This window comes from Notolepis coatsorum, assembly GCF_963971535.1.
Source record: "Notolepis coatsorum genome assembly, chromosome: 6".
NCBI lineage: Eukaryota > Metazoa > Chordata > Actinopteri > Aulopiformes > Paralepididae > Notolepis > Notolepis coatsorum.
The window spans coordinates 47,926,875-47,948,678 of NC_140170.1; the positions used below are offsets into that span (position 1 = coordinate 47,926,875).

The following is a 21,804-nucleotide window of genomic DNA, read 5'->3' on the forward strand; positions in this document are numbered from 1 at the left end:
TGATCCGCTCCTGGCAGTACTCGTTGGAGATCTGTTCTCCTGTGGCGAGTCCTGGAGATCCATCTCCGGGGTGCTCTCCTCTTCTTGTAGCGGGTAGAGTTCCATCCCTGGAGGGCTGTCTTTATCCTGGAGCTCTCCGGGGACTACTTCTTCGGTCTTGGCGGGGGGTAAAGTCATGTCGGGTCCCTCCTGGTCCCTACCGTGAGCTTGGTCAGATACTCTGGATGTGTGCTTAGCTGGAGCTGAGGATGCGGAAAAAATTCTTATTGGGGATTGGAACACGGATATGCAACAAAAAAATGCACCCGTCTTCAAATCCTTCAATAGGTTTTGTGATCTGCACGGCCTCAGCCAACTAATCACCCAACCCACAAGGATATGTGAATCAACTCAGACTACCATTGACCTCATACTGACCTCTGACAAGTCCAAGATCTCCAGTAAAGGGGTTATAGCATGCGGGTTAAGTGATCATTACATGATATTCTGTACCCGCAAAAAGCTAAAACTAAAGGCTGGCTGTCACAAAACAGTCACATCTAGAGACCTCAAAACCTACTCTAGCGAGGCCTTTAACCTTGAACTGGAGAGTCTGGACTGGTCAGATGAACTCAATGGTACACTGGTTGAAGAAACTTGGCTTGGCTTCAAAACCAAATTTTCATCAATACTAAACAAAATGGCCCCCCTAAGAACCACCAGGGTAAAAAATCGCGCTGAGCCATGGATGCACACTGAAATACTGACCGCTATGAAAGCCAGAGACAAAAAATGCTCTGAGTTTCGTAAAAGTCAGTCAAAGCTTACCAAAAGCACGAGCAGTGAACTCCAAGACCACGTGACTGAACTCAAACTAGAAAGAAACAGACTAAGAAATGACGTAAACTCCATGATCAAAACTGCAAAAAAAAATTTCATCAATGACAAAACCGAGGAAAACAAAAATAAACCACGTGAACTTTGGAAATTACTCAACAATCAACTAGGCTGCAGTAAAAAACTCAAAACCAGGTTCTCAAACATAAACATAAAGACGGACAACACGCTCATCACAGACAAGCTGGATGTAGCCAATTACTTAAACACTTTCTTCACAAACATAGCCACAACACTGGTAAACAAACTACCCTCCCACTCAGGGCAGTATGGGGTAGAACACATAGTAGCATACTACATGAACCTAGGCGTCCACAAAGACGACTTCAAACTGGAAATAGTAACTACAGATGAGGTACTCAAAAAACTGAGCGCCCTCCAACCAAACAAGGCCACTGGCCATGACAACATCCCCTCCAAATTCCTCAGAGACTCAGCAGCAGCCATCACCCCAGTCATCACACACATAATAAACCTCTCCATAAAACAGGGACACGTCCCCAAGGACTTCAAAATTGCGAGAGTAACACCCCTGCACAAAAAGGGCAGCAAATTAGACCCGGGTAACTACCGCCCTGTTTCTATCCTTACATCCATCTCGAAAGTCATGGAAAAAATAGTATACGAACAGATCGAAAAATACCTCGCGGAAAAAAATCTAATCTACGAATTCCAATCTGGCTTCAGAACATCCCACTCCACTGACACATGCCTTCTCTACTTGAACGACCACATCAAACAAGAGGTGGACGCGGGCAAATACTGCGGCATGGTCATGCTGGACCTACAAAAGGCCTTCGACACTGTCAATCACACCATTCTGATTGACAAGCTAAAAGCAATTGGTTTTGATAGTTTATCAGTGAGCTGGATACAATCCTACCTGGAGGGGAGGGAACAGATGGTGGAAGTAAACGGTACCCTATCCCCCCCCCTCACAGTGAGCTGTGGTGTTCCACAAGGAAGCATACTAGGACCGCTACTATTCCTAATTTATGCAAATGACATGTCGTCAGCTTGTGACTGCAACTTGTTCCTGTTTGCGGACGACTCAGCCCTGCTGGTCTCTGACAAGAACAAGTTACAGGTTGAAAAAGCCCTCAGCTCGGAACTAGGCAAAATCTGCATATGGCTCGCCGACAACAAACTATCATTACACATGGGCAAAACAGAGTCCATTCTCTTCGGTTCAAATAACAAACTCAGCAAGACTGACGACTTCTCGGTTACAGTGGGTGACAATATTGTCACAAGGAAAGATGAAATTACCTACCTGGGTTCCATCCTAGAGGCTAATCTTTCCTGTGACAAAATGGCATCCAATGTAATAAAAAAAGTCAACCAACGAACGCGATTCTTGTACCGGATCTCCTCTCTGGTAAACAAGAATACCCTGAAGACTCTAGCAGGAGCACTCATTCAAGGGTACTACGACTATGCTTGCACCTCATGGTACCAAAGCACCTCAAAGGCACTAAAAAACAAATTACAAACATCTCAAAACAAGCTAGTCAGACTACTACTTGACCTGACTCCTAGAACCCACCTCACCCCTGCCCACTTTGACAACCTAGGATGGCTTAGAGTAGACGACAGAGTACAGCAACTTGCAATGGGCCTGGTCTACAAGATACACTACGCGACCAAGGTACCCATGTACATGTCAAAATACTTCCCAAAGGTCAGTGAATACCACGATCACAACACCAGAGGGAGCTCCACAAATCATGTAAAACCCAGATTCGGCTCAAACAAGGGACTAAACACGTTTCGCAATTATGCCACATCAATGTGGAACGCCCTGCCTAAAGCTGTAAAGGAATGTGAATCACTACCCACCTTCAAAAACACTCTCAAAAAACACCTACGTGAGACTGCAATTCGAAACTGGCCCCTACAAATGTCCTAACCTAGTTGTACAGTAAATGACCAAGTAAGGCTTTGTCAACATTCCAATGTACAGTGTAAAATGTGTGTGTGTCCCCTACCCAACCCCCCCCCCCCCCCCCCCCCCCCCCCACCTCCAATGTACAGCCCTCACCCAACCCACCCAACCCCACCCCACCAACCTCCTCCAATGTACAGTTTCTACGCCAAATGTATATACACTCCTTTTCTGGACACTTTTGTATCACAAACAGTACTGTATTTGCAAATCTGATATGTCATAAATGTATAGATGTAGCAGTACTGTCTATCTGTATGTCATGTATGTCATATATGTTATGATGAATTGAAAATGGGGGACCCTGGTGGAAACAAGACGAAAGTCTTTCTCTGGTCTGCATCCCCTTAACAATTGTATGTATTGAGATGTACTGTACGGTACCCATTCTGCAATCTGTTAATAAACTTTTCAATCAATCAATCAATCAAGTTACGTTAGAACCCACTAGGGCCTCTATTGGCGGGGTAGCCTGGTCGATAGGGTCGGACATAATTTTACTATCTACTTTTTCCGCGTTTACCGTCTGTAGAAAGCTAGGTAGTATATTGGCAACGTAATCCTCTAAGTACTGAGGTGTCTGCCGTCTACGCTGCGGGCGATCTACTTTAGGAGAACCGTTTTGTGGAGTGTTCATCATTGGCCATGTCAATATTAATACCACTATATTAATATTACACTAGTTACCCTCTGGCTCGAAGGACCAATTGTAACTGAGGGGTACAATTCCCTGACTGTATTGATAAGTATGGTATCATTAAACCACTACCGCTTTATGTACTTTAATTACTGGCCATACAGTACATGATATATAAATATAAATTTACTGGCCCCAGTAAATGTCCAAATCACCCACCCACCCATGTACAGTTTCCTCCCCTTCGGATGTATATATTGTTTTATGATCTCTTTTACTTACACAGTACTGTATATTTGTATTGGGTGTATATACAGAATGGGTACTGTATAAATGTCTTGATGAATTGAAAATGTAGGACCCTGATGTAAACAAGACGAAAGTATTTTTCCTGTCTGCATCCTCTTAGCAGTTGTTTGTATTGAGCCATACTGTATTGTACCTGTAACTGAGGGGTACAATTCCCTGACTGTATTGATAAGTATGGTATCATTAAACCACTACCGCTTTATGTACTTTAATTACTGGCCATACAGTACATGATATATAAATATGATGAACACTTCCCACAATGAATCGGTTCCACACAAAGTGGTAATTAAGTATTTATTTCAGCAAAAGGTACATAATATACTTCTCTATTTTACTTTGGATGCGCTTATAAGGCAAAGGAATGTGCGTAGGCAAATCAATAATGAATGTCCATTCTCTGGTTACGCAGGAGGTAATTATACAACCTGAATCTTAGGGAATTATATCTATGGTACACTAGTAATATATAGCGGGAGATACTGGAAGGGTCCCCCCGGTTGTAAGCCAGCAGGGGTAGAGGATCTGTCGGTAGTAGAGAGTCTGGTCAACGATGACTAAGGAGACTCCAAGTACAGGAGACGGTGCAATAGTCTCTTGATCCACAGACGAATACAGCTGTTCTCCGTAGACTGTAGCTCCACAGTGAAGAAAGCTAGCCGGCCTCAGGCTCTCTGAGGCGCAGACTCGACGTGGCTCCTCACAGGGTAAATCCCACACGTGTAGGCGTCGGCGATTCTCCGCTCCATAAATCACAGGACCAAACAAATATAATCCAGCCGCAAAGGGCTATGTAGTCGTCGGGTAGATTAATCCAGTGTACATGTCCACACGGTTCTCGTCTAGGTCTCCTCGGGTGAAAGCGCCATGAAAGCAGCCCAGCCTGGATAAGCACTCTAGCTGGTACGAGGAAGCGTTGGTGATGCTGGTCACTGTAGAACTTTAGCCGCACGATACACTATACACTCTACACTAAACTCTGACAATTCAGTTATTAATTCGCACGCGGTCTCAATGCTCTATTTTGGGGCCAAACAGGCCATACTTCACCGCACGGAGTATCGTGGGTGAGGCTTCAACTTATTGGGTAACTCTGGACTTCTGACTAAGTGCTTCTGTATTCACCTGCGCCATATTTATATGCACGGCGAACAAACTAGTGCCAACCTCATTTCTGTCGCGTATCCCTGGGCAAGGCCGGGCATGCACAGACATGTCTTGACGGTGACTTTGAACCTGACTCCAGAGGCATGGCTCTGGCGCCTGTGGACCGCTGTCCAATAGGAGAATGAAATATTATGGTCTGGGCTAAAGGGATATTCCGTGTATATGTACAAGGAATATACAAGGGATATCAAACGATATACAAATACTATGCAATATATATCAATCAATAAATATATATATTCGGTTTAATCTGATCCTTTGTAACACTATTACTGACTTAATAGAAATATGTCGCAATCGACGGTATAGCGCCAAACTCTGACAATTCAGTTATTAATTCGCACGCAGTCTCAATGCTCTTATTTGGGGCCAAACAGGCCATACTTCACCGCACGGAGTATCGTGGGTGAGGCTTCAACTTATTGGGTAACTCTACTTCTGTATTCACCTGCGCCATATTTATATGCACGGCGAACAATCTAGTGCCAACCTCATTTCTGTCTCGTATTCCTGGGCAAGGCCGGGCATGTACAGACATGTCTTGACGGTGGCTTTGAACCTGACTCCGGAGGCATGGCCCTGGCGCCTGTGGACCGCTGTCCAATAGGAGAATGAAATATTATGGTCTGGTCTAGGCTAAAGGGATATTCCGTGTATATGTACAAGGAATATACAAGGGATATCAAACGATATACAAATACTATGCAATATATATCAATCAATAAATATATATATTCGGTTTAATCTGATCCTTTGTAACAGTACCCATTGTGCAATCTGTTAATAAAGTTTTCAATCAATCAATCATCAATCTCTCTCTTCCTCCTTCGTTGTCCCAAGTAGCTACGTTTTCCATCCAAATGTTGCTAAACCCCCCCCCCCCCCTCAAAAAAGTTGACAAAAGAAAATGCAAATCGAATGTGTTCTAATAGAATGTAATCTACTGTTGCAAATATTCTGAAGAGTGTGCATCAAAAATACATAATCAAGAGGGGACTAGCCAATATACAGTATATATATATATTTTTTTTAGAGACTATGGCTGTTAATTAAATGATGATTCTCTCCTGAGGATTTGGTTGGTCTGGCAATGGGCTGGAGGTCACTGGGACAACATATTAGACACTGGAACTCATTGCTGCCAAATCCAAAACTGTCGAGCCTAATCAGATCAATTAATTAATTACTTACATCTTTATTTAGTCTCGAAAGATCAATTAAATATAAACTCTCAATTACAGTGATGATGTCAAGATACAGCACACAATAAATATAAAACATTTAATCAAGAAAGTCAATCAATACTTTGTTCTAACGATTGAGCCCTCAGACGAAGAGCCGTGTAAGTTGTCATAGGAACACTGTTTTCAAACTTTGTGTTGTGTTCACTGTGTGTAGTTAATGCCAGTCGAGGTTGAGTAGTTTCTTGTGATGTATCACATTCACACTCCCAAGTGATTTAGAATAACTTTACAACTGCAAATACTACAAATGGCAAAAGAAAATTCAAAACTGACTTTTGTCTCATTATAAATACTTTAGTGTTCGTTTTTCTTATGTCAAATGATGTAATTATAATAATAACTTCGTTCTATATAGCGCCTTTCATAAGACCCAAGGTCGCTTTACATAGGGGGGGGGGGGAAACAAACAAAAATATCAAACATGGTGGACAGACATTCAAAGTGGGAAATTAGGGGTTAAAGGCCAGAGTTAATGAGTCCAGAGTTGGGGCGTTGCGGAGTTCTGCGGGGAGGGAGTTCCAGAGGGTGGGAGCTGCCACACTGAAAGCTCTGTCCCCAAAGGTCCGCAGTCTGGTTTGGGGAATGGAGAGCTGACCAGTGTCTGAGGATCGCAGGGACCGTGACTTGAGTGGAGGAGGTCAGTGAGGTGGCAGAGCGTGGAGGGATTTGTAAGTGAGCAGGAGGGTTTTGTAGGTGATGCAGGATTTGATGGGGAGCCAGTGGAGGTGGATGAGGGTGGGGGTGGTGATGTGCTGCCAGGGTTTGGTGCAGGTGAGTTTTGAACATACTGGTTGTCAGATGTAAAAATGATGAATAAAAACGGGAAGCATGTGACTCGATTCCCCCGGCACGTTTGTCATTTATTAGAAGCACCCTTTATTGCTTCAATACGCCAACCAGTTTCAACCTCAGCCGAGCGTAAACATTGTTTTGGGATATTTCAATAACTCTTTCCAGTTCCTGGTGTTTTCATTCAGTTTTTCAAGAGCTGGATGGAAACCCATCTGTTGTGTGTCGGTGTTGTTGCCCTCAGTTCTGTGGAGTAACGTTACTGTGGTCCAGGATCCACCTTCTTTGTCACATCTCTTACTATACCTCTCTCTCTCTGTCTTTCTTATCTTATTTTATGCTATTTTTATTTTATTTAATTTATTTTAAATTGGATGCTGCTATGGTCGAGGAACCACAACAAAGTGAATTTCACTCATTTTCTTTTTTCTTTTTGCTGTAAGGTACTGCATGACGTGACATTAAAGACATCTCTCTCTCTCTCTCTCTCTCTCTCTCTCTCTCAGGTCTCAGTACAGTGTGTTGGTACCAGCATTATGGAGTATGGAGATTCAGGACTGGGAGGTTAAATGTATGAACAGTCTGGTGCTGGAGGACACTCACCACACCATGCAGACTGGTAGGAACATGCGCACACACACGCACACGCACACACACTAGAATAATTTATTGAGGTCCACATACAGTTATAAACAAGTAAAGGGACATAATACATTCATTTATTAAGTCTTGCCATTTTCACGTGTGCTCAACTGACAACCGTTGAAGCATGCAACATAATTTGGCAGATAACACAATAACACAACATGCATCACCTGCTTCACACACACACACACACACACACACACACACACACACACACACACACACACACACACACACACACACACACACACACACACACACACACACACACACACACACACACACACACACACACACACACACACACACTCTCTCTCTGATGTTGGTGTAGGAAAGAGTATCAATAGGCCAATGCCTGGGGAAACACACCGCCGATAAAAGAGTGGTAACGAACACACGCACACAGTTTGGCAAACATGCACACAACATCTTCACGTGGACAGACACCCATCTGGCTCGGGGGGAGATGGATAGTTGCTACAGTAAGAGTTGCTATGAGTAGCTGTGAACGCCGGGCGCCTTCTCAGAGGATCACTTATTTTCTATTGCATAGAGAAACCAGGGGTGTAAAGTATACTTGTACTTTTACTCAATTACATTTTAGAGGAAAAAAAACATACTTTTTACTCCTTACATTTAAAACGCAGACCTACAAAGTACAAATCTCGCAGGTCCAACCGTTTTAATTAGTATATTTGTTTCACTGGCCAAACTAACGTTAACGTTATTAATCTTGTGGCCGCACTTTATTTAAAAACAGCCAATCAAATCAATGGAAAATTAACCCGCCCATATAACCATGCTGATTGGTCCTTGTGCAGGACTAGAAAGCGGGGATCTTTGATGAAGAGGACGACACGGAACATTTCATTGCCCCGGAATAAAACAAGTTTTTACTTTTACTTTTAGTACATTTAAAAGTAGAAAACGTTTGGACTTTTACCCAAGTGCGTTTTTAGCCAGATACTCTGACTTCTACTTGAGTACGATTTTGAGACGGTACCCACACTTTCAAGTATAATTTCTGGGTACTTTTTACACCCCTGAGAGAAACCACACAACATGCTAAAGCAGAGGAAGAGATGGAGAAAAAGAAGGCTCGAGATTTCTGCTATGATAGGAGATTTTCTCTGGCAGCTTTTAACACCAAAAGAAAAACGCCTGTCAACACACACACAGTGATGCTCTATAATTGACTTATCTCAAACCCTGTCCCTCCAATCATAACTGTTGTGAGAATTGGCGGCTTTCCCCAGACATTTGACATTAGCTTACCAAGCCTGCTAACCAGAGCCCTTCATACCTTTTTTACCACAGCATTGGTTTGTTATTGTACACTCTGCCTCTTTCCTGGAGCACTCACTGACTCACCGACTCCCTGTCTGACCTAGCCTTCTACCTGCCGGGGAAACAATATGCTAATGCTGGGGGGAGAATCACCTCGAATGATTATACCCTCAGCCCGGCCAATGTGTGTGTACGTGTGTACGTTTGCATGCATGCATGAGTACTGTATGTACCAGGATCAGTGCAGATTAAAGGTTAAGCGGTGCAGAGATACTGCAGATTCACTGTGTGCAGCGTGAGCGGCCCCCTGTGTCCCTCTGCTTTATCTGTCTCTGTGGAGAAGAACAATGGCTTTAGGGTGTGTGTGTGTGTGGGTATGTATTTACTTTTGCGCGTGTGCGTGAGTACTGTATGTACCAGGATCAGTGCATGTTGTGAGATTAAAGGTTAAGCGGTGCAGGTCTGACTCAGTTACCAGAGATACTGCAGATTCACCGTCTGCTGTGTGTGTGTGTGCGAGTGGTGTCCCCTGTGTCCTTCTGCCTTATCTGTCTCCTCAGTGGAAGAACAATGGCTTCAGGGTTTGTTTGTGTGTGCGTGTGTGTGCCCCATATTTTGTGCACATGTGTATTAGTAGTGTGTGTGCTGTTTTCATGCATTTGTATGTATTACCACTGTGTGTGAATGTTATGTGTGTGTGCACCTGTGTGTGTGTGTGTGTGTGTGTGTGTACAAGTGCACAAGCTTTGTGTGCTTTGGGGCGATGTCTAGGTTTCAGTGTCCAGTGATAAGGTCATGTGTTGTCGTCAGGCCTTGGGGAGGATATTCCCAGCGCTTCTCACAGTCACTAAAGGAGGAACTGAAGCCTCTCATTCTCTCTCCATTTATCGCCTGTTGAGTGGTTTTACTACCTGGGTTGAGTTGTATGTAGGGATGGGTACCGTTCACATTTGAACCGATACCGGTACCTGTGAATCGATACCGGTACCCAACGGTACCTTTTTTCTGTACTTTATTCGTCTCTAAAAATGTAATCTACCTACCTCAGTTGTAAAAAAAATTGTCCAAACTTCAAATAATTTATTATCATTATTATTTATTTAGAACAATTTGTATAATTTATATATAATATTGCAGCGAGCGTTGTCTGCATCTATAGCTTTGTAAAGTGTAACCACACTTGCGACCGTGTTTGGATTGCCATTGGCCCGACTGCTTTGTTGTTGAATCAAGTCAAATCCTAGGTAAGCGTGTGTTTTGCGTGTGAACGTTGCCGTGAGGCACACTTCATAGGTTTAGTTTTGCGGTAAACTAAACGTTGGCGTCATAAGACAAAAAAAAACACAAAAAAACCTAAATGTGGCACCGCCGGATCTCACGTGAATTGGTACTCTGTAGTACCGACGTGATTCGGTTGATACCCTTAAAAGTACCGGATTCGGTACCCATTAGGGGTGTAACGATGCATTGATTAATCGAAATGCATCGATTCTAACACATTAGATCGATTTGAATATGTTAGAATCGATTATAATAGAATTTCTTTTTAAATCTTTAAAAAAAAAGTACCCATCCCTAGTTGTATGGTCTTGTCAATATAGGCTGGGTTCTTCAGGTCCTTCCTTTTACAGATAAAACATTAGATTATTATACTTTTTTTATATATATATATATATATATATATATATATATATATATATATATATATATATATATAAACATTATTACCAAACATCATCTTTACTTACTGTATCTGAAATTACTCACAAGGGTGAACAATGTATTAGTGGACATTTACGATTTATTTTCATGATAATTTTTTGTAAAAGGTGCTAATGGAATCATTTTGGGTGAGTCTAATAGTAAGAGGTGCTAATAGAATCATCGTGGTTGAGTCTTAACACTTTCCGTGCCAGCCGTGCCAGTCCTATATACCCTGTTGAGTGCCAACGCTGATGACAGAGCGCTCACATTTGTGAACGCATAAACTATATATTAAATTATGGCTATGTGTCTAATACGACCGTCGCTTATCAATGACTTGTTTGCAGTCAACATTGTCGAAACGGATTGTTTTTTAATCGGCTCATTTCCGTTTTATACCATTTTGAAAAACGCTTTACTGTAATACACAAAACACGTTGTCATTTTTCGGCCTATTTATGAATCGTTTTCAAATAAACGCTAGATTATCGATAGTATATGTGTACTTATGCACGCTATAGAAGCGGGCTGAAAAATCTATCTTATTTCCTGATCAGCACACACACACACACACACACACACACACACACACATATGGGACACGTTGATATATAGGTGAAAACAGCTCTGATTATCCCAAGACTGGTCAAATAGTTTCCTTACCTCAGATCGGATGTTCTCCAAAAAGATTATTCCAATTCCTGATCGCCATTCCAAATATCGATCGTGTTTATTGATCCAACGCTGGGTGGTCGAAAGACATATTCCACGCTGTTCTGATGGTGGGCGAAGACTGCAATAGGCTCGGATTACATGCCTGACGAGTAAAATGTGGAATCCGGACTCTTTTTTCCCCCATCCATTTCATTCAGTCCAATCCAATGGGGTGCAATACCATCCGGAGAGACGATAGGGGGCGGTATTTTCCCTGTTCGAGCTCAGACAGATCCCCACTGGTAACGTGCGGCTAGATTGATGAAAAATTTATGGAAATCGATCATAAAAAAAATAACGATTAAAAACGAGATTTCTTGTCGGTTGGCACTCAACGGTTGGCATGAACTAATGAGAATTCTCGTCGCTGGCACTCAAAGTGTTGATAGTAAAAGGTGCTAATAGAACCATTGTGGTTGAGTCTAATAGTAAAAGGTGCTAATGTAAAATAATGTACTGAAAACATCCCATCTTTCTGTTGTGAGGAGGACATGTGATAATCACACATAAAATGTGGTCAACTCAACTATTTATTCAACTTTCCTCAAGTTGAGCCTACAGTACTACAGTTGAAAATAGTTGAGGTCATGTCCTCCTCACAACAGAATAGTAGGATTATTATGGTGGACAATCTGCGAAGTGGCCCTTTTAAGCACAGGCCTATAGTCAATTCAGTTGAGTTTGCTTTGTTTGTTTGTGGCTTGTAGTGCACTGATTGCGTCTGGAAGAAGCTGCCTCTTGTGTGAGTGCTGAGTGAGTGAGTGCGGGCATCAGTTGACAATCTCTCACTGAGAGAGGGCCTCCTTAATGGGCTGTCTAGTACCAGACTCCCAGGGGCGTTGAGGATGAGTCACAGGTTACTGGCCGCAGGGCAGAGGCTGTTTGTCATCATAGACAGGAAGGAGAGAGAGAGAGAGAGAGAGGGGGGGGGGTGGAGGGAGGGAGGGGGGGGGGGAGGCAGGGGGAGAGATAGGGAGGGGGAGAGGGGGAGAGAGAGAAACTGGAAATTAGGGAAAATGTGTCTATATATTATGTGAGAGACTGTGGGAGAGAGACGATAGAGAGAAAGTGCGTCTGTATGAGAGGGAGGGAGAGAGAGAGATTAACTGGGAGAGGGGAAATGGAGAGATAATGTGTCTGTATAAAAGAGAGAGAGGCAGGCTAGATGGCTTTGTGACTGAAAAAGAGGCTCCTTTCGGGATAAGAGGCATGTTTTCTAGTGGGGATCATTCAACAGCCATGAGTGTGTGTATGAGTCATCCTTATTTGCAGGTCTGTCTGAGTGTGTGAGCCTAGGGGCCAGCAGGGAGAGAGAGAGAGGGGCACCTTCTCTGACATCAGAATATCTTACCCCTCCCCCCTCTGGGCAGGTTTTCGTCCTGACACTTTGAGACATGACACAGCAAAATGTAAAGCGCCTTGAGCGATGTACCAAAGAGTGTAATATATAGAAAGAGGCCACTGACTCGGCTGCGAAAATGAAATAGGAGGCGATGTCCTCACTGAAAACTGTCCTCGCTGGAAACCTGACACTGAAAACACTGAACCCCTCCCTTGGTTAACCGCTTACCCTTGTTGTCTGTAAAAGATTTTAAAAGATTTACAATTGATACAATTGTACGTCTCACTCCATTAATTTCTCCCAGTCCCAGGTCTGCTTATCTTCCCAGAGCTGGAGACGGAAGTAGCTAGGGAGTTCCATAATAATAATAATAATAATAATAGATTTTATGCGCTTTACAATTGTGGAGCAAATTGCGCTACAATTAAAAGAACATAAAAACTAGCAAGAATAAAGGAAGAAAGAATCAAAAATAGGCTCTGTTCCTTCCCATCTCTGAATGTAGCTCCTATTGATCCTTTTTTTTTGCCTTTCTACTTTGCTCCCATATCCCCGATTTAGTCGCTATGCCAATTCGCTTCCTGGCTGTTGCGCTACTGTCGGTTTGGGGAGGGTGATGAATGATACATGTGGAGTTGCCAGCCGCTTCTTTTCAGCTGACGGCAATGGGAGATCACTGCAAGTCACACAAGTTGGAGAACTATCTCTCTCTCTCACACACACACAAAGGGAGCCGCATGTGATTGGTGGAGGCGGGACCCTTAAAAAAAAAGAAAAAATCCATCAAAATCAGTGTTGTTGCTAATCATTGACACATGCTAGCCTGTAATAATCCCTCCCAGAAAAATCTACTTTGCATTTGATATATTGCAAATATATGCCATCACACACACTGGCATTTAACACATTGGGCGCCGGGCATTGTGCCCATCGTATACCACTCTCTGCCAGCGCTGTAAGCCTATGGAGATGTTTACCTTCTTTGCAGGGCTATAACTTTAAAAATGTTATTGCTATATTGACATTACTATGGCCCATTCAACATCGATTATCTATCGTTCAGGATGTGGGAACGTTATATTTTTTCATTCATACATTCATACAAAAATACCTTCTAGAATATAAATATGTTTTTAACGTTTTCTGCAGTAATTCCTAGAACGTGTGTAACTGAGGGGTTACAAAACCCTGACTGTATTAAAGATTGTGATAGATTAAACCACTGCTAGGTATGTACTTTAATTACTGGCCAGACAGTACATCGAATAGATATGGTGGACACTCATAATAACACGGCATTGACAAAGAAATAGTATTTGAGGGTATTTTATTATTATGCAACATTAGGTTACAGAATGAGAATTAGGGTCGCGCTTGTATGGCGAAGAATATGCATAAAGTCAGTCAGTAGCATAAGTCACTGGGAATAGAATGATTCCTACGATGGGTACTAGGCTGACGCCACCTGGCGTATAATAGCAATTATAGAAGGCAACGCTGGTACCGCCTGGAGACACTGGGTTCCTCCCAGAGTTGTAAGGTCTGGAGGATAGAGGAATGTTCGGATACTCAGTCTGATTCAATGAAGAATAAGGGGGTTCACGTACAGAAGCCAGTCCTTGTAAATCCAACGATCAGCAACAAAAGCAATAACTGTAATCCAATGCTCGATAGCAAACGATGATAGCCAGCTAGCCTCGGTCCATGAGGCCAGCCCGAATGTAAATCCTCACGAGGTTAAATCCCAAACGACAGTGGTAACACGTTCCACAATCAATATAATCCAACCAGTAATGGTTCTGCAATCGCCGCCGCTGGTTCTCCTGTGCACATGTCCAGCAGGTTCTCCGACTAGGCCTCCTCGTGTGCTGGTACTAAGGTATTTAGTCCACGCGCACTGGCTAAGGTCCACTAGCTAACACGAACGAACCGCTGGGTAATGCTACACACGAACGAACTGTGGTTGGCACGATATACAATAAATGAACGACTATTTACTTCACATTAAACTAAGTCGAACTTGACGTTACTGCATTAATCTGACACTTTACTATTCAATTCGCACGTGGTTCTCAACGCTCTGTTAGACGCACTGCTGCTCACTTCACTACACGTTGACTCGGGATGAACTTGATGAACATCTGGTTGAACAGCTACTTAGACGAACTGCTGCTGTGCGCACCTGCACCGTATATACTTAAGTGATTATCTAGTCTCAAACCTCAGTTCTTGTCTGGAATCAATACGCTGTCTCCGGGCATGTTACGACATGCCTGGGTTCGTCTTTGAACCTGACTTTTGGGGCTTGCGGGCTGGCGCCTACGGGCGTTATCCAATAAGGAGAGCGAATATTACTATGGTTCGAACGCAGGTTTAAAGGGATATACCGTGTATATATAAATAATATATAATGTATATAAAACAATAAATGTAGATTCTCAGCTTTAATCTGGCCCTTAACAACAACGTGAGTTATAGGCCCCGACGCATATATAGATTATCGATTGGCGTTTATTTCCTATACACGCTATATTAAAAAAATCAAATGTATATGATCGTATACATTATGCTTCATCATGCGTGAAGGAAAGGGGGGGGCGGGGGTCGTCTATAATTCCTTGATCGTCTATAACGGCTTTATTTAGTATATATTGATCAGACTGTTTGCAAACAAAGAAATGCACAATCGGATTGAGAGTAACGTTACTGTCATCTTACCGTTCGCCGATGATACTGGAGGTAAAAGATCCCACTTATTTGATGCCGATCTCCTAGATCCATTTCCGGTTTGTATGGCGCAATAAACGCCGAAATCATATAGATTATTGCGTTATGGAGGCGATCCATATGCACGCCAGTGTTTGTCTGGACCCACGTAAGAAGATATTACTGCCGGAGGAATTTCCTCGACGCACCGATCACAAGAGAGAGATGAATTATGGCTGCATGAATTATGAATGCCATGGCGAAAAAAATTAAATATTGATTTAAAAAAACGGCGTACGACGTTGTTGGCGTTCAACGCATGGCGGGCAAACACGCCGTAAGCCGTTTCCGGCGCCCAATGTGTTAAAGGGTTAGAATTATAAAATGAATATGTGGTGTTATGATCAGGGCTGAAGTTGAATAAAAGATTTATGAAAGAAAAAGTGGTATTTCAACATATAGTAATATTTTTATGGTGTTTTTGAAGAGGACAATTTATGCTAGGCTGTTTTTTAACAATAATTTGTGATGCCATCACAAACACTGGCATTTAAAGGGTACAAATAAAAAAAATGCCTACACCAGAATGCAGGAAATAAAGTCTTTGTAACAAAAAATGTCCTGGTGGGGGACCCCCAGACCCCTGCTTAAAAAGTGGCCTGACTGGGGCTATATATCCCCAGTCCGGCCCTGGTTAAAAGCCTCCAATGCTTATTGCTTATTAGTGTGTGTGCGTTTGAACGTTTGCATGTTTCACCCATACAAAAAAAAATTATTATTATAAAAAAAATTTGACCTCCTATAATAGTGGGGGTCGCGGCCTGAAAACGTTGGGAACCCCTGCTCTACACTACCAAGTCACTCCAGTGCTTAGACCTCTACACTACCCAGCTATTCCAGTACTTAAACCTCTACACCAGGGGTTCCCAAAGTCCCAAGTAAAAAACAGGCTAGCATAAGTTACCTTTATTCAACTTCAGCCCTGATCATAACACCACATGTTCATTTTATAATTCTAACCCTTTAAATGCCAGTGTGTGTGATGGCATATATTTGCAATATATCAAATGCAAAGTACCACTCCAGTACTTAGACCTCTACACTACCCAACCACTCCAGTACTTAGACCTCTACACTACCCAACCACTCCAGTACTTAGACCTCTACACTACCCAACCACTCCAGTACTTAGACCTCTACACTACCAAGTCACTCCAGTACTTAGACCTCTACACTACCAAGTCACTCTAGTACTTAGACCTCTACACTACCCAACCACACCAGTACTTAGACCTCTACACTACCAAGTCACTCCAGTACTTAGACCTCTACACTACCAAGTCACTCCAGTACTTAGACCTCTACACTACCAAGTCACTCTAGTACTTAGACCTCTACACTACCAAGTCACTCTAGTACTTAGACCTCTACACTACCAAGTCACTCTAGTGCTTAGACCTCTACACTACCAAGTCACTCTAGTACTTAGACCTCTACACTACCAAGTCACTCTAGTACTTAGACCTCTACACTACCAAGTCACTCTAGTACTTAGACCTCTACACTACCAAGTCACTCCAGTACTTAGACCTCTACACTACCAAGTCACTCTAGTGCTTAGACCTCTACACTACCAAGTCACTCTAGTACTTAGACCTCTACACTACCAAGTCACTCTAGTACTTAGACCTCTACACTACCAAGTCACTCTAGTACTTAGACCTCTACACTACCAAGTCACTCCAGTACTTAGACCTCTACACTACCAAGTCACTCTAGTACTTAGACCTCTACACTACCAAGTCACTCCAGTACTTAGACCTCTACACTACCAAGTCACTCTAGTACTTAGACCTCTACACTACCAAGTCACTCTAGTACTTAGACCTCTACACTACCAAGTCACTCTAGTACTTAGACCTCTACACTACCATGTCACTCTAGTACTTAGACCTCTACACTACCAAGTCACTCTAGTGCTTAGACCTCTACACTACCAAGTCACTCTAGTACTTAGACCTCTACACTACCAAGTCACTCTAGTACTTAGACCTCTACACTACCAAGTCACTCTAGTACTTAGACCTCTACACTACCAAGTCACTCTAGTACTTAGACCTCTACACTACCAAGTCACTCTAGTGCTTAGACCTCTACACTACCAAGTCACTCTAGTACTTAGACCTCTACACTACCAAGTCACTCTAGTACTTAGACCTCTACACTACCAAGTCACTCTAGTGCTTAGACCTCTACACTAACAAGTCACTCTAGTGCTTAGACCTCTACACTACCAAGTCACTCTAGTACTTAGACCTCTACACTACCAAGTCACTCTAGTACTTAGACCTCTACACTACCAAGTCACTCTAGTACTTAGACCTCTACACTAACAAGTCACTCTAGTGCTTAGACCTCTACACTACCAAGTCACTCTAGTACTTAGACCTCTACACTACCAAGCCTCTCTCTCACCCCTCTCTCTTGCGCTCATTCTCTCTGTCTGTCTGTCTGTCTGTCTGTCTGTCTGTCTGTCTGTCTGTCTGTCTGTCTGTCTGTCTGTCTGTCTGTCTGTCTGTCTGTCTGTCTGTCTGTCTGTCTGTCTGTCTCTCTCTCTCTCTCTCTCTCTCTCTCTCTCTCTCTCTCTCTCTCTCTCTCTCTCTCTCTCTCTCTCTCTCTCTCTCTGTTGTAGAGCAGTGGCGATGTCTCTCCACACCTTTTCTCTCTCTCAACCCGGTTGTGATAATAAATATTTGCAGTCATGATGCTATTATTAATGTGGTTCAGCCTCCTCCCTCGTGGTCATCTCTCATGCTCTCGTTGGCTGTTACTCACCACCGTCCTCAGGCCCTACTGTACTACTACTGTACATCACCCACACTGCAAGAGCACTGCAGATTTTGTGCTTGAAAACATTGCAGTGTCTGGTACGTTTCAAAGACTGGGTCAGAACGTGTCTCTGAACCGTTCATACTTTTGTCTCGGATCTCAAAAATGTGTCTGGGACAGAGAAACGGGGCTAACATCATGTACCGTACTTTTCGCACTATAAGCCGCACCTGACTATAAGCCGCAGCAGCTAAATTGAATGATGTGTACATATATAAGCCGCACTGGACTATAAGCCGCAGGTGTTTTAATGTTTAATTACCATATGTAATTAGCATTGGGACACAATACTGTCGGACAAATAACAAGAATTAACTCATTTACAAGTTGTATTAAGTTTAGCAAATAAGGGAACAGATAAATAACATTTCAATGCAGTCAAAAAAGCAATATTTAGATTTTTACATTTTCAGGTTTGGTCACGTCGAGTCACATATAAGCCGCACCGTTATATAAGCCGCAGGGTCGAAAAATGGGGGAAAAAGCCGCGGCTTATAGTCCGAAAAGTACGGTAGTCTGTGCCCCGCCTATGTATTCCTAAGACATGGTGAATTTAATAGAAATTAATCAGTAGGGCATATTCTACTCTATATTCTATTCATGTTTCTATTCAGGAATTCCATGTGAATCTTCCACTTAAATAATCAAGTGGAGATTGTATTTGCCAGACTAATTTTAATAGCAAACTTGCCAACAATTTTATGATGTGGTTCATAATCATTCCAGCAAGCCGGCTTTGGTAAATATAACAATAGCCTTGCTTTGGTTATTGATTGGCTACTCATCTTAGCAATTACTTAATGTTATGTTGCAGTTATGTCATGTTATGATGTGCCCTACGTAGTCATGCCATGGAATAACCTGTTTAGTATTTAATTAGTCACAATCTAATAACTATCAAGTTCAAGTTTCTTTAATAGTTGTCATACAGAGGTACAGAATACTTTTATACAAAATGCTTCTTACTGTTACGCTCCAGAGACTGTGCAAGACAAGATAAGTATGAAATAAAATAACATAGTATAGCATGTAAATTAGAAGTAAAAAAAAATGCTATATGTTATTTTATTTCATACTTATCTTGTTTGTAAGGACTATATGCTGTAATGTAGGAACAACCTTATATACTGTACATGTGCAACCCAGTCTTTGACTCCCTCCTTGACCACCAGGGAATGACTGTTTGGTTTTTCAAGACCCCCAAGTTGTATATACTGTGGTTCATAACTGTACCTGGTGAGCGAGGCTGGCGGCATGGTCCCTGGGGCCGGGCCAGCAACGGGCCAGTTTGTTGAGTCAGTGTTGGTGACACAGCGGTAGTGGCTTTATGTTAATGCAGAGTCAGACTAAGACAGATGACTGTGTTAGCAGGTGGCGTTGTTCTGCACACCTCCACAGTCTCCACTTGTACTAACTCTGCATGGCTCTGAAAAAGCCTGTCCCATCATATCCTCTCCTCTCTCCTCTTCTCTTCTCCTTTGCTTTTCTCACCTCCTCTCTTCTCCTCTCCTCTTCTCCACTCCTTTCCTTGTCTCACCTCTTTTCCTCTCCTCTTCTCCTTTGCTTTTCTCACCTACTCTCCTCTCTTCTCCTCTTCTCCTCATGTCCTTGTCTCACCTCTTTTCCTCTCCTCTTCTCTTCTCCTTTGCTTTTCTCACCTATTCTCCTCTCCTCTCTTCTCTTCTCCTCTCCTCTCATTTCCTTGTCTCACCTCTTTTCCTCTCCTCTCTTCTCCTCTCTCCTCTCCTTTCCTTGTCTCACCTCTTTTCCTCTCCTCCCTTCTCCTTTCCTCTCCTCTCTTCTCTTCTCCTCTCCTCTCCTCTCCTCTCCTCTCCTCCCCCTCCCCTCCTCTCGTCCGGTAGCAGATGCCAGTGTCCTGTCTCCCTCAGCAGGTTCCTGATAGCAGGCCTGTTGTCTTCCTGTCTGCTTCCTGTCTGACGCAGTAACTTGCTGCCCCCAAACCACAAGCTCTTCTGCTTACATCACATTCCCTGTAGTTCTTGCAGAATAATGACTCGGGGGTTAGGGTGGGGTGGGGGGGGGATTAAAGGCATGCAAATGTTTTTAAAATGTATTTTTATTCATGTATATATTTATTTATTTGACTTATTCTTGTTGTGTGCCATTCCTCAAAAAAGGAATGAAATAGTGAAAGTAAAATACATATTATTTTGTTATATGGACACCATTCTGCAGAGATACTCACCACATGCATACATACAGTACTGACCTGCACCCAGATCAACTTCATGATAGTGGCTGGTTGATTCCAAAATTCACTAGTAGACCACTACCCACTTTGACTATTTTACTGGTCAAAATACATTTTAGAATAGAACAGAATAGATGGAGATCTTCAAATGACCATCGTTTAAAACATAACTATATAGTAACATAACATATAGCATAACTGTATATTGTATAGTAGTGTATATAGGACTCATTACCTTTCATTCGTAAGCTTAGCATTGTATTGTATTTAATCTTAGTACCTTTTATCATGTCTATTTTATTATCTATTCTATTTGATTCTATTATTTGTATTCTTTTGCACAATCAAGGCGGGCATGGCCACCTTCATTTCACTACGTGTCTCGTGTATGTATGTGACAAATAAATCTCTTGAATCTTATACTTGCCCTAGTGGCTGGTGTAATAGACAGTTAGCAGCCACAACCCATATTGACCAGCATGTGTTTTCTCACCCTGCCTGCACCACATGTCTTTGCAAGGTATTTTCTTTTCATGAGGAAAGGGACATGCAGAGGGACCCGCTGGCCCAAACATTGATCATGCCCTTTAATTTGAATACAATTCCACTGAGAGACGAGAAAAACAAGGCCAGCAACTTCTTATCTATGTGAATTATTAGTCATTACTCATTAGTAGGGATGCTCCGATATTGGTATCGGTATCGGCCGCTGATATCAGTAAAATAGCTGGATCAGGTATCGGTAAAAAAATATATATATCGGATTTTTTTGAATCTTTTTTAAATAATAATTAAAATAATAAATAACCATTTAGTACATTTATATCTGTGTTAATTTGTTACATTTTGTTTCACTAAGTTAGGAAAGTAATGTTTTAAGTCAAGCCTGATGTTGCCTTGCACAAAAGAATGATCCCAGTCTCTTCCACACAGTGACAGTGAGGCATACAGTTTATTAATTGAATGAATGAAGTTTATTTTCTGTCTTTCTTTACAACAAATCAAAAACACACTTGTGATCCTTTACAATTCTTAAAAACAAAATATATGTTAATATATATAATTTTTTATATATATATATATATATATATATATATATATATATATATATATATATTATTATTTTTTTTTTTACTTTTTTGGACAGAAAAATTGGACAATGGGTATCGGATCGGTATCGGTATTGGCCGATACCCAAACCCAGGTATCGGTATCGGGACTGAAAAAGTTGGATCGGTGCATCCCTACTCATTAGTATTAATAATTTCTCTCAAAGTAAATTACTAGTAGAGGCATTGGTACTATTAACTATTATTAATAGTCATTAGTATTAACAAC

At 42.2% G+C, this 21,804-nt stretch overlaps 1 protein-coding gene across 1 annotated transcript in view; it reads left to right on the forward strand.

Annotated features, from left to right (window-relative positions):
• Nucleotides 1-21,804, forward strand: part of LOC311229465 (uncharacterized protein) — a gene marked incomplete at its 3' end in the record, with an annotated part of 202,182 nt that overhangs the window by 51,892 nt on the left and 128,486 nt on the right. Inside the window, exon 10 of the mRNA XM_084315545.1 lies at nucleotides 7,474-7,586. Within this exon, the coding sequence (XP_084171671.1) occupies nucleotides 7,474-7,586 (113 nt within the window). The remainder of the gene's footprint in view (nucleotides 1-7,473; nucleotides 7,587-21,804) is intronic.